We start from the raw sequence: 13,965 nt of genomic DNA, 5'->3' as shown, positions 1-13,965 counted from the left end.
TAGGTACTGAGTTAGCACAGCCAGGGGTCAGCACTGTCATTTGGGAGGTGTAGTCCCACTCAAGGAGGTACAGCCCACCATAGGTACAGTCCATGCTTCTTGATGGCAGTGGAACAAGCTGTTTCTTCTCCCCTTAAAGCGGGGCTTTGTGTGGAGCCACCCCTTGGCAGCCCATGGGCCAGTTGGAGTCAGTCTGGACAGGTGGACACGGGGCATCTCCTGGACACATCCCTCAGACCGATGGGGTGGCCACGGCCCTCTCATACATGCGCTCCAAGATGCGATGGATGCTGGCAAAGCCTGGCCGGTCGGCAGGCAGCTTGCTCCAGCAGAGACGCATCAGGTTGTAGAGTTCCAGGGGACAATTGTCTGGGCAGGAGAGGACATTCCCATCCCTCACATAGTAGATGACCTCCTCATGAGCCATCCCATAGTAGGGCTGCATGCCATAGGAGAAGATCTCCCACAGCACCACCCCATAGGCCCACACATCAGACTCTGTGGTGTAGCGGTTGTAGAAAATGGACTCGGGGGGCATCCAGCGGATGGGGATGGCGTCGTTCTCATTTGCTTTGTAATAGTCAGCTGAATACATGTTCCTCGAGAGACCAAAATCAGCGATTTTGACCACCATGTTCTCCCCCACCAGGCAGTTCCTGGTAGCCAAATCCCGGTGGACAAACTTTCGCTCAGAGAGGTACGCCATGCCAGCAGCCACCTGCTTGGCAATGCAGAGCTGGCTGGTGCAGCACAGTGCCAGGGGGTTGGGGAGGCGGATCCGAGCATCCAGGCTACCGTGCACCAGGCTGCAGAGGTTGCGGGGCGAGCGGTCACGCAAGTACTCGTTGAGATCCCCGTAGGCCATGTACTCAAACAGCAGGCACATCGGTTTCCCAACAGCACACACACCTGGAAGAAGACAGATGCACCACGCAGGTCATTTGGGGAGCAAAGAGGGTTTTGTTGCGCAAAACCAAAAAAAACCACAAAAATACTTACAGAAAGGGAAGTCCTTCAAGAAGGGACATGAGAGAAAGGTGAATCGAAGCATGCAAACACCATCAAGTTTGCATGTGTCCCTTTCTGTCTTTGAAGCTTCTTCACTAAACAGCTAATGCTGAGCTCTGTGAGAGACCCTAGCAAGTCATGCAGCTGTCTGATTTGTCTGGACACCCCAGGAAAAGGATACACCTTTGGAGCTATGTTTAATTAAGAGCCCAATCCTGCTTACGTTGTCGTTAACGGAAGTATTGCCTCTTCCCAGGTGCAACTGGAAGGACATTCACACCTTATTCACTTAAACATGAGGAAAAACGTCTTTACTGTGAGGGTGATGGAGCACTGGAACAGGCTGCCCAGAGAGGTTGTGGAGTCTCCTTCTCTGGAGATATTAAAAACGCACCTGGATGCTTTCCTGTACAACCTGCTCTGGATGTACCTGCTTTGGCAAGGGGGTTGGACTAGATGATCTCCAGAGGTCCCTTCCAACCTCTGCCATTCTGTGATTCTGTGACATACTTTGAGGAAGAAACCTTTATAGTTCTGATTACATTATTTTATAATTATCTTATTCATTGTAATTATTGTACTTATACTGACATGGGTGTAGGGGCTACATATATGCAGGAAGACTTCAGGAGTAATCACAAGGGGCACATTCAAGGGTTCAGTGGGATACTGAAAACGCAGAGACATTCCCACTACATCTTCTTCTGGGTTTTTCTTTTTTTAAAAATAGCTCATGAAAATTGCTTTTGTCATGACAGATACTCAAAAATTAAAGAAAGACAAAGAAAAAACAGACAACAGAAAGGAGAGATTTGCCACATCTGATAGATGAGGAAACTACTCCCACTGAAGAGGACATGCTTGGCTCTGCACCAGCTTTACTGGGGGCCAGCATCAGTACAGGACCATACTCCCACCAGTTTTACCGAGCATATAGTGATATGGCAAAAATATTTGCATGCTTGTTATTAAATTGTTAGACAGTAAAAGCCAGTATTTAAAATATATGTGTTTTGCTTTCTTAGGGCCATCATTTAGCAACTGGTGATCACAACATATTGTGAAATCTGAAATTCTTGTTGATGACCTAACACTTGATTCTTTGAGGAAAAACAGATAGCTGTTCCCAGAATGATAAAATCAGGATCTGAGAAGCATGGGGAGTGTATGTGAGAGCTTTATCATCTGAGCTGTCTTCAACAACATGGCTATTTTCCCCACACTCTCACAATGTGAAACCAGTTTGTTCCTGTACCTTTGCCCTTTCCTGACCTAAAATGTGTTGACAAGAAACGCAAAGTTTATTTGAGTTTGGGGCATTTCCTGCTTTTCTTTACTGTAGCCAAAGTATCAACCCAGCTTTCCCAAAACTGGGATTTATCTATTTCCAAATTTTGTGGAGCTTCCTACTGAAATAAATTAAGATCTCAGCTGCCTGTTCACAGAGATCAGATCTGCATATAACAACTCTGACAGGGATTGCCAGGTGAAAGTGGCTAGCAACATCTACCTCAATCAAAAACTGAAAATTTACTGAAATTAAATTTTGTCAGCAGCTTTCTTCACAGAATGACCTATAGGCCAAGCTGTGGCATTGAGACTTTTTTAAAATCCCTGTAAACTGGGGTTTCCTTTCAACTTCGAAAGGAAGGAAGGACCATTTTTGCAGTTGTTTTTTTATTTATTGGTTTCATTTTGGGTTTTTTTATGCCGATGAATGTTCAGACATCACAATAGTAAGTGAGACCCATAAAACTAGCAAGACTTGTGCCTGTTTTTTTTTAAGTACCCGCAAAATAAATCACAGCGCCAGGAAACTCATGCCTTGCCTGTAAAACATCTGTGACAATGTTAGTAAACTGGAAGCAGAGCTAGGTAGCAAGATGGTCAACAGTACACTCAGTGCAGGACAAAGAGGGTTTATTATGAGGCACCATCCTGTTAAGGCAGCAGCTTCAGATCTACATTCTGCAACTTTTTCTGGTGGATAGTTTAGCACATGATGCAGCGGCACATAAAAAAGCTCACCTCTTTTGCAAGAGGCATTTTTTCTTGCAAAACAGACCAGCATTGCTATTGGCATTAAGCACTGGTCATGCATGTGTGTTCACCCCTGCAGCCCCAACAGCCCCGCAGCGGATCTGCAGAAGGTGGTACCCTGTACATGGGCACCTCATTCAGATACCTAAAAGCTTGACGATATTCGGATTGTCAAACTCTGCCATGAGGGCTGCCTCCCTCTGAAAGTCGGCCTGCATGTCTGCGGACGCTTCCTCCTTCAGCATTTTCACTGCCACCATTGTGAAAGGCTCGTACGGCAGCAGGCCTGGGGCCCTGCAGGGACAGAGGAGAAAGGAAAGCGTCAGTGATCACACCAAATGTAGGCTCTGTATCTAGTGCAAAAGGAGAGGTTGACAGAAAAAATAAAAATAAAAAAAAAAAAACCTCAAAAAACGGTGGAAGGTCCCAGCACCAAATGAAGGAACATGAAAGACCATCCTCCCCTATCAGGCATGTCTGCATTGCATGGTAGAGAGACATATAATTTAGTTTAGGAGGGGACTAAATCCAGTATAGCTTTTTTTGATCACTGCTCTTTCTGCTTACAGACTCTTTACCATGACTGGTAAAGAGTTAACTAAATAACAGTTTGGTAAGCAATAACCTCTCCTTGGGTTGGAGGTCACATCAGAAACTTCATGGAGTGTAGAACGGACTCTTCAGTCCAACCAATTTACTTTTGGGGTGTAATGACTGAGCTTACCAGATTTAAAAATAAACCTATTTTATATGAAAAAGTTGAAAGTACCTCTTTTCACTGTGTCTTGTCCCATACCAGGCACTATGGTGGCATTGGTACATCTGGCTACTATTAGATTGAAAGTAACAGTTACAGTAAGTATGTTCCCCTGGTTTTGTAAGGGAAATAGCATTTTGCCACTGTTCTCTATGTGTGTGTGTGGCATGGGTGTATGCCTGTAATTCAACAATCTGGGTGTGTGTGTGTATGCCTATAATTCAACAAGTTATAAACCCATTAGCTCATTTTGCCTGAATTTAATGTGGTGGAGCTGAGGTCTAGGAAATAGTTACGCTCCTGCAAGTTTTGTTGAAACAGGTGACAGGACAGAAGGGCCAAAGCATACATGTGCCCTGTATGAAGAACAAGGTAACGCATGAATACACCCATGTTAAGACACTGATGAATCTTCAGCTAGAGCTCAGAGACACAAATCCATAGGAAACAGAGCTTCCTGACTTAAAGCAACCACAAACTCATATTGTTTTCTTATTCACAGCTCACTGTCCCCTCAACAAGTTTAAGTAGATAGCCTTGCCAAAGATTTAGGGGTAGCTGTTGCCAAAGAAGAGTAATTTTCTACTCTTCAAACATGCATCGAACCTCAGACACATATTTTGTTGCCCATGCAAATTCTTCCCAGGGCTCCTGCAGTTAAAACACGCTCCTTGCCGCCCATGGAGAGCAGCACCCATTTACGTGTCATGTTACTATGCTGGCCCGACTGCCCTCCCATTGCTCAAATGCCAGGTTATTTTACTGCTCAGTAGCCCCAAGAGAAGGTTCCGATTTCCAAAGCAAACTTCCAGTTTCCTTGTCATCTACTCCAGACATATGGCAGTTGCAACAGTTGCGCTTGGATGTTGTAAATGTCAAATGTCAGAAGATGGCAGGGTGCCCATCAAGAAAGGAATCTCACAAGTGGACAGATCACAGCTGTGACACTCAGGCGAGGAGGTCCATCACGCAGAGCAGAGGAGCAGACTCCACACTTGTCTGCTATTGCCTCCATTACAGCAAAAGGTCTTCCTTTTTTTCACCTGTGCTGGCAGCAAGTTTCCAGTCTAGTAGGAGGGGAGAAGTACCAGCACCTACCAGCTGCTGTCTAATCTCAGCACTCAAGAAAGTCATCAGCAACAGCCTGAAGAACCTAGTAGAACATTTAAAAGTAAAAAGAGGAGGGCCTTTATCTCTTCCAAACAGCCTCGTTGTAGATTACCACTCATCACTGGCTGGAAGACCTAGTGCAGTGCCAAAGCAGAGGCAGGCACAGTCCTGCTTTGCATGCTTCAGAAAGAGAAACTCATTCCAGGCTGAAGTCTAAGTACACCCATCCATTTGCTCTTCACTGAAATCCTGTAAACTAACCTAAATGTAACATAAGTGAGATTAAGCTCCACAAAGCCTTTTAATGGTCCTTCAACCAACAGCAAGTAATTTCACCCTTGGTAATTCATGCTACTTCAGCCTACTTCTTAGCAGACCTGGGAAAATCACACTGAGCTGGAACAGAGTCAGATTCTGTTTGCAGTCTTGGCAGAAAGTTGTTGGAGTTGACCCCTTTGGTGCCCAAAAGACAGTCTTTGCACAAAGGGATAGGGGCACATCTGCAAGGGAGCAATGGGAAGCTGCTGCTTCTGAAATTAACCAGGAGAATTCAGGCAGTAGGCCAGAACATGGAGTGTTTTCTAGAAAATAGTAATTTTCTGATAGAACTGGGAATCATCAGCAGAAATTACCTTGAGTGTCCTCTCTTATGATTACCTGAAAGCTTAGGAAAATGTCCACTCTTTGCACATGGAATGGACAGCAACTGTCCTCACCTTCTTCACCATCAATGGATTTGTGCAACACTGGCAGCATTTGGCTTTTAGGTACTTGCCATTCAAAGAACTAACAGCAGTGCAGTTAGGGATTTCACCCCAAGTCCACCTACAGAGAGTTCCTGACTTTAAGTTTCTGGTCAAGTTTTCTTTCCAGAGCAGTAACTGTAAAAAAAATGAGGAGCAGCTTGAACCTGTATTTGAGATTGCAGTCTGTTCCTCAGCATCACAGCTGGGTAGTTTATGTCAGGTCATTAAATGATGCAATTACCATCTACTGAGGCTGTTGGAGATCTACCTTTACCCTACCCTTTGGATAAATTTGTATGTGGGCAGGAAAGTGCCCTGAATTGGCATGGACACATTTTGTTGGGGTTTTTTTAATTAACATCCGCATTGTTTTTTCAGATACATCTGAGACAGTGAGTTAAAGAAACACCCTTTGCATTTGGAAACAACACAAAGAGACTTCTGTCAGAGAAACTGCAACCCTAAGGACAGCCTTGTCTCTTGAAGAGATGACAAGCTGTGCCTTTGCAGTGGGGGTCTATTGGCCTGCTAGCAAAGACCCCATATCCAGGGTTTTAGGCAACTCTGGGCTTCAGGCTTAGCCTGGACCATGTAGCTCCAGCTCTGGGATAAAGGTCTGCATTGAACTGCACAAGGCTAGTGCTCTGGTGGCACATGGCGCCAGCATGGTCCTCTCAGGGGCAGAGAATCCTGAGTTGGCCATCACGACCCAGTTGGGACAGACCTTAGCAGGGTCCTGAATCTTGTTTTAAGGACATCTGTTAGGGTAACTGGTTACTTCCTCATCCTTTCTAGTGTGAAGCTTGCCCCAGTGAAGACAGCAGCCTTCCAGGAGAAGCTGGTAAATGATAGCTGGACACTTCCTGTCCTAACATGTTGCTTGACCCAGGAGTAAGTAAACACTGAATCAGGACTCACAGCCAGCCAACTGGCAAAGACATTGCTGGCACCATGCACAGAGCTGTGTTTACAGGAGAGGGAGAAACTTGAGATCAGGCGAAGTAAGAGGGTTGCTAAATTTAGCTCAAGATGTCCATTCAACACACGTAGACAAGTACATTTTATCCATCTGAGATGAGAAAGCAACCATTTGAGTTGTGGTAGCTCCAGTAACCTGGAGGGATGCACAGCTGGTGCTGCTGGATGAGCGGTCTGCACTGATCTCCCAGTGGTGCAGAGAAATGCCAGTGGCTTAAATGTTCCCTGGAAATAAAAGGCCTTAAAGGTATTTCTGATAGAGATATTAATAAAAATAAAGAAGCTCCTCAGGAGCAATATTTCTGTGGCTCCTTCCTGAAGCCACAGAGAGTAGGAGTTTCTCAGAGTATGGTACTTTCCAGTTTGCAAATACTGGCTAAGATGTGTTGCTTTGGGTTTTTTTTTTTTTCTTCTCTTTTTCTCCCAGTTTCCACTGACAGTAGCAGAAAGGTTTCATTAAAAGAAACTGCAGCACTGGCTTGGATGAAATTCACTTTAATGACATCTGAATGCCCTTTGAGAGGTCCTGCTCAGTGTGGGTGAGAGTAATTTTCAGCTCAGAAATGTCTGTGCAGCACTTAAATTATAGTAAAGTTCCCAGGGCAGGGCCAAAGCAGCACTTGGCAGGAAGACCACCTGCCCTCTTTGTGCACCCACAGCACAGTGAAGACCCCCACCATGTGAGGGAGAAGGTGATGCTCTGCAAGGCATCCCAAGCACTGTGCTGAGGCTGGGATGAGGGCTGCCCTGTGCCCTCAAGCCCAAATGCATTTGTCTGCCATCCAGGCTAACAATCAATCACAGGCTAAGCATGTCGTGATTTTCCCACTGTGTGCCCTTCGAACTTTGTTATTTTTAGCTCTCTCAATATTAAAGTCTTAAGGTCTTGGCCTGTGGTGGGTCTGTCATACTCCCCTGGTTTTTTTGAAGTCACCATACACTACTCCAGGTACAGCTACAAGATCAGCCACATCCCAGACTTCTTAACTGTAAAGGACAAAGAAAATCATCCTGAGTAACAAAGGAACTGGATAGTCTGTCCGCTTTGTTTCAGGAGTTTGGGAATGTGATTTTCAAAGGAGAGCAGTACTGACCAAAGACTGCCCTGCAGAAATAATGGACTCTGTCAAGGCTAACAAGACACTCTCCATCCACCTCAGTCTAGGCAGGACTGGGTTCATATCTGGATTTTCAATGAAACATTTTTTGCATTTGAGGAAGTGCATGTTCTCACCTCTCATGAGATTTAACAGAACTAGGATCTCATCTAATACTTTAAAACAGGCAACAATGGATGCAAATTACAAGAATAAAAAATTACTAACTCAAAAGGAGACCAAAAAAAATTGTTGGTCTAAGTGGGTTGGGTTTTTAGGGGATTTTTGTTTGGTTTGGTTCTGCCACTCAATCAAATGTGGGTCAGGACCTAACCGTAGCATGACACATTACCCTCTGTGGTAATTACTGGCCAGTGTTGGCATTATAATGTAGGACATCACACACTGACAATTTGCAAATACTGGGAAACACAAGAATTTCACAATAGGTCACATGTCACAGGCAATACTCTTGGCAAAAACAGTGATAATAATTTTAGCTAAGCTTTTACACCAGACTTTGGTATGTAAGTAAGACATTGCATCTACTAGAGAGAAGAACAGGAGAATCATTTGTGACAAAAGTTTAACAAATATCAACAGAAAGCAGTGGACAACAGAAACAGATGTTCAAGCCTGAGTGTACCATTTGATACACACACATTTGATTTTGGTTTGAGTGAATGCATTTCCAATGCCCAGATAAGTGGCTGCCTAACTGCCAGTTTTTCCCAAGTACCTCTAGATAGACAGGATTTACACACAGGCCACTTACCTTGCTTGGAAGACTCTCCCAAATGCTCCTTCACCGATATCTCTCACGTATTCAATATTGTTCCTGGGATACTCCAGGCTGAGCAATTTCGGGTTGAGGAGAAGGGGCATCCGCTGGTACATTGGGTTGGGATGCAGCCGGTCCAGGAGGAGTTCAGAGGGCAGAGTGGTGAGCGTCGGTGTCTCTGACTCCCTGAAACATTGGAGCAGTTTTCAGTCAGCATGTGCACAGCCCTCAGCCTCAGACTGATAACTATCTGCATCTCCTCCAGGGCTGGAGTCTTCCAGGATGGAAAAGGGAGGTGCAGCAGGGCTGTCAAAAGAGCTTTGTGGCAAGGTGTCATACCATGTCCCCCAAAACAGCTACCAGGCCACCTTCTGCTCCAGCATAGGGACTCACCAGATCTTGCACTGGGCTGCCACAGGCAAAGAGAGGTCTACTCCCCCCTGCCAGGCGCTGACAGGACTATGCTCTCAGAAACAGGCACGCCTTCTTTCAAGGCAGCATTTGTTGCCTTGAATTAAGTCCCGAGCTTTACCTTTTTTTGTTTTTCCACTGCTTTCGCCGACGGCAGCAAACCAGGATGACAATGCCAAGGATCACAACCAGAGCAAAGCTGGAGATGATTGAGATGATAACAGTCATGGAATATGTAGGGGAAAAGGGAGGATGAGAGGGGAGATTTGGAGTCTCTCCATTTGGTTTTCTTGTTCCTAGTGATAATGATGCTGTAATGCAAACAAAATCAGAAGGTTATGCCTCTGCTAGTTTATAGGGCTTTCTCTAAGAAATAGATATGGAGTCAGCCTGATTTCCTGGGAATTACTGACATTACAGATACAACCATATAACTGCATGAGAGGACCATACTACGGAAATCTGGTTGCAGGAAGCAAAACCCGTTTCTGCTTGCCAAATGTGAAAACCCAGCATCTGCTAAAGACCAAGACACAGCTGCCCTTGAGCTGGAAACACAATTTTGATAAGAACCAATTTGCAAGTGTTACAGATGGGGGATCACATCTGTTGGTCTCAACAGTTTTCAAATACACCAATGTCTGCAGTGGGAAAGATCAATGGTCTACACTGTGGACCACAACATACCATGTGTCCTAAAAGAAATCTGCAGGGAGGGGTGTAAGACCAAGTACACAGTGACACTTTCCTGAAATATCCCCTTACCTCCAACAGTTTTCTTCTCACTGTCTTAATGGAGCAAATATAGTAAACTAGTGTGAAATATATTTGGCTGTATCTTCAGGAAAAAAAAAAAATATTCAGGTAGCCACCTGCTGAGTACTTTCTGAGACATTCTAGGAAATGCTAATCTGTACATGCAATGATTGAGAACAGAAATAAATCCAACCCATTCTTTTTAAGGTGAGATAAACTGATACTGACTTGTGTTCCCTTAAGTCCACGGCACCTCTGTTCTCTTTACAAGGAGAATTGTGTTATTTCCCAACACTGAGATCCTGCATCTTAGACAAAATATGTTTCAAAAATTGTTCTGTTCTCTGCACAAGCAGCAATAGAATGGCTTTCCACATCACACAGTGATGAAGTTTCCATCTTTTTAGGTTTGGTTTTAATTAGAATTGGGTTTTTTTAATTGAATAAGTCATCAGAAGCAAAACAACTTTGGCAAATATGCCCAAAACCCTGCCTTCTCCTCAAAACACGGTATAGCTGTCCTGGTTTTGCTAGGATAGAGTTAATTTTCTTAATAGCTAGAAGAGCTGTGTTTTAATTTCAGTATGGGACTTGTTATAAGAGGAATGTTGATAAATGTACTGGTGTTATTAGTTGCTGCTGGAGCTCAAGGGCACTGTGTTTGGCTGGTTCACAGCTGCATCAGGACTGGGTGAGGGAAGCGCAGTGAATAGCAAACCCCAGAGCTGGCATTCGGATGTGCCAGTGAGATATTCCAGATCATATCCCGTCGTGTCAGTATATCAGACAGGGGTGACCGGAAGACGGGGGTACTCTCCTGGGGCTCACTCGGGCTTGCTCTTCTGGGGTTTGAGTTTTGGGACTATCTCAGCTCTGGGATCGCTGGCTGGCACAGGCTGGGCATTGGTCAGTGGGTGGTGAGCAACTGCACTGTGTATCACTCCTTTGTATATTCTGTTATCACTGTTGTTATCATTATAATTTAATTTTAATTAGTAAATAGTTTTTATCTCAACTCGTCAGTCTCCTTGCCCTTTTCCTTCCAATTGTCTCCCTTACTCCCTGGAGGGGGAAAGCAGGGGGAGAGAGAGAGCAGGCTGTGTTTGGCTGCAAACCAAAAGGGATGCTGTCTTGCTGACTACAGTTTTTGTTGTGCTGTGCTCTGGGGTGCTGGTTGTTGGTTTTATAAAATCATGGGTAGTGGGACCAATTTTGTATCTCTATGCAATGGTGGCAGGTGGCACAGCAAAGCCAGCTCCATCCCCGCATTCTGGGAGCCGTATGATAGGTGTGGTCACCAATTACACCTTTTCCTGGGACAGCCAATGCAAGGAGGGGACATCTGCCTTTGTTTTCCCATTCTCCTCCAAATCATTTATAAAAATTCTTCAGAATTTTGAATACCCTTGGGATGCTCAAACTACCATCACCCTGTTGCTGAATGTGTGTCAGGTTGTGATGTTTAGATCTGCTATGGGTGTCCAGTGCAGATGTCAGTGTTGTGCTGCCACTCCAGCTCCTCCAACAGACACTGCGGCAACCCCACCACCCATGACTTACAATGCAGCCACTCCACCACCCTCAGCAAACCCTGCAGCCACTCCACCCCCTGCCACCAACACTGTGGCCACTTCAACCCCTGCAACAGCCACCTCTACCACTACTCCAACCCCAACACCTGCTAAGGTTACTCAAACTTCGGTGAAAGGCACTGCAGATAAACCAGACACCAAACTTGTGCCAGTATTAGTAGCCCCTATACAACAGAGGAAATACACGAAGAAATCTGTTCACTTAACAAAGGATGAGGAGGAAGCGGGGCCATCACAAGAACCTGAGGAAGAGCCAGAACCAGAGGTAATCACCCAATCCCTATCTCTCAGTGAGCTGCGAGACATCCAAAAGGATCTCAGTCATCATTCAGATGAACACACTGCCACCTGGATGCTCTGACGCTGTGACAATGGGGGCAACAGCATGTGGCTAGATGGTAGGGAAGCCAAACAGTTGGGATCCTTTGCTAGAGAAAGTGGCATTGACAAAGCAATTGGGAGAGAGCCACAGGCTTTCAATCTCCTGTCAAGTGTGATGAAAGGTTCAACTTTAAGGACAATATTTTGTGTAATCTAAGGAAGTGGGACGATATAGAGAATTGGTTGTGCTGGAAAGTATTAACAGTAACCTGAATGATGAGCACTTACCCAAAGATCCAGATAAAGTCCTGTGCAAACAAGGCATGTGGCAGAAGGTTCTACAGAACACACCAGTATCATACGCCAAGTCACTGGCAGTACTGAGCTTCCAAGCTGAAGAGCAGCCAAAGATGGATGAAATGGCTCGCCAGACAAATGGAGACATCCTTTCCTCCTCCCTCATCTCAGCTGTAGAGAAACTGACACAAGAGTTCTGGGAATTCATGTCCGATTCCTCTGCACTTAACAAGGTCTCAGCTGATAGGAACAAGCGTTCCTCTGCCCAAGAGAAACACCACGGGGCACACTGTGGTTTGAATTGAGTGACCATGGAGAGGACATGAGAAAGTGGGATGGAAAACCCACCTCAGCCCTAGGGGCATGTGTACATGAGCTGCGAAGAAAACCAAATGCAAAAGGGGGTTCTTCCAAGGAAGTTGCTCCAGTGGGCATCTCTCCAAACAGTTCAGGGCTTCAGATCCTTATCTACAAGACATGAATGAAGTGAACAGAAGTCCACCAATACAAGCTGCTTTAACTCACATGATGATGGCAGGCAGTATGATCAAGCTTAGAGGGGCCCTGCCTCCAGCAAGATGTTAAAAATATTCTCTACAGCGCAGCCGGGGAGAATGGACCTACCTGGAACCTCTGGCAGAAAGCACCAGAGGAGACTCGAGGTCAGCCCCTGGGGTTTTGGAGTCAGGGAAACAGAAGATAAGAGGCCCAATATACTCCAACTGAAAAAGAGATATTGGCAGGGTATGAGGGAGTTGGAGCTGCTTCAGAAGTGATCAGTACTGCAGCACAGCTCCTCCTGGCACCCCGACTGCCCGTGTTGGGCTGGATGTTCAAAGGGAGCGTTCCCTCTACACACCACGCAACTGATGCCACATGGAGTAAGTGGGTTGCACTGACCACACAGCGGCATTGGAACCCTCAGTCACCCAGGGATTTTGGAAGTGATCATAAACTGGCCAGAAGGCAAAAACGTTGGAATGTCACCAGAGGAAGAGGTGACACGAGCTGATGAGGCTCCACAGTATCATGAACTACCAGATAATGAAAAGCAATATGCCTTGTTCACTGATGGGTCCTGTCGTATTGTAGGAAAACATCAGAAGTGGAAAGCTGCTGTGTGGAGTCCCACCCAATGAGTCTCTGAGGCTGCTGAACAAAAAGGTGAATTGAGTCAGGTTGCAGAGGTAAAAGCCATCCAATTGGCCTTAGACATTGCTGAATGAGAGAAATGGCCAGTGCTCAACCTCAATAGTGACTCATGGATGGTGGCAAACGCTGGTGGGAGTGGTTACAGCATTGGAAAGAGAGCAACTGGCAGCGCAGAGGCAAACCCACTTGGCTGACAAATTATGGCAAGATACCACCACCTGGCCAGAGAGATTGGTTGTAAAGGTGTGTCATGTAGATGCTCACGTGCCCAAAATTCAACCCACTGAAGAACATCAAAATAATCATCAGATGGATCAGACTGCTAAGATCAAAGTGTCTCAAGTAGACCTGGATTGGCAACACAAGGGTGAAAATTTTTTAGCCTGCTGGTCCACCTCAGGCCAACAAGGAAGAGATGCAGCACACAGATGGGCTCATGATCAAGGGATGGACTTAACCATAGACAGGTTATTCACAACTGTGAAACGTGTTGCGATTAAGCAAGCCAAGAGGTTAAAACCTCTTTGGTATGGATGATGGTTAGAATATAAACATGGAGAGGCCTGGCAGATTGACTGTATCATGCTCCCACAAACCCGCAGTGGCAAGCACCACATGTTCACCATGGCAGAAGCAACCAGAGGGTGGTTGGAAACACGTGCTGTGCCCCACACCACCACCCAAAACACTGTTCTAGGCCTTGAAAAGCAAGTCTTGTGGTGACATGGCACCCCAGACAGAACTGAGTCAGACAGTGGGACTCATGTCTGAAATCATCTCCTAACACTCGGGCCACAGAACACGGCATTGGGTGTGTGTACCACGTTCCCTGTCACGCACCAGCCTCCGGGACAGTCAAACGATGCGATGGGAGGCTGAAAACAACACTGAGCGCAATGGGCGGTGGCACTTGCAACCA

At 45.7% G+C, this 13,965-nt stretch overlaps 1 protein-coding gene across 1 annotated transcript in view; it reads right to left on the bottom strand.

Annotated features, from left to right (window-relative positions):
- Positions 1 to 232: 232 nt before the first annotated feature.
- The window catches only part of MUSK (muscle associated receptor tyrosine kinase), a 49,997-nt gene continuing 36,264 nt past the window's right edge, over positions 233 to 13,965 (bottom strand). Inside the window, exons 12-15 of the mRNA XM_010163131.1 lie at positions 9,050 to 9,239; positions 8,512 to 8,703; positions 3,194 to 3,342; positions 233 to 909 (exon numbers count right to left, since the gene is read on the bottom strand). Of these exons, the coding sequence (XP_010161433.1) occupies positions 233 to 909; positions 3,194 to 3,342; positions 8,512 to 8,703; positions 9,050 to 9,239 (1,208 nt within the window). The remainder of the gene's footprint in view (positions 910 to 3,193; positions 3,343 to 8,511; positions 8,704 to 9,049; positions 9,240 to 13,965) is intronic.

Source organism: Antrostomus carolinensis, unplaced genomic scaffold (assembly GCF_000700745.2).
Source record: "Antrostomus carolinensis isolate BGI_N321 unplaced genomic scaffold, ASM70074v2 scaffold20632, whole genome shotgun sequence".
Taxonomy (NCBI): domain Eukaryota; kingdom Metazoa; phylum Chordata; class Aves; order Caprimulgiformes; family Caprimulgidae; genus Antrostomus; species Antrostomus carolinensis.
Note: the sequence above shows the minus strand (reverse complement) of the source record. Positions and strands in the feature narration are given on the sequence as shown.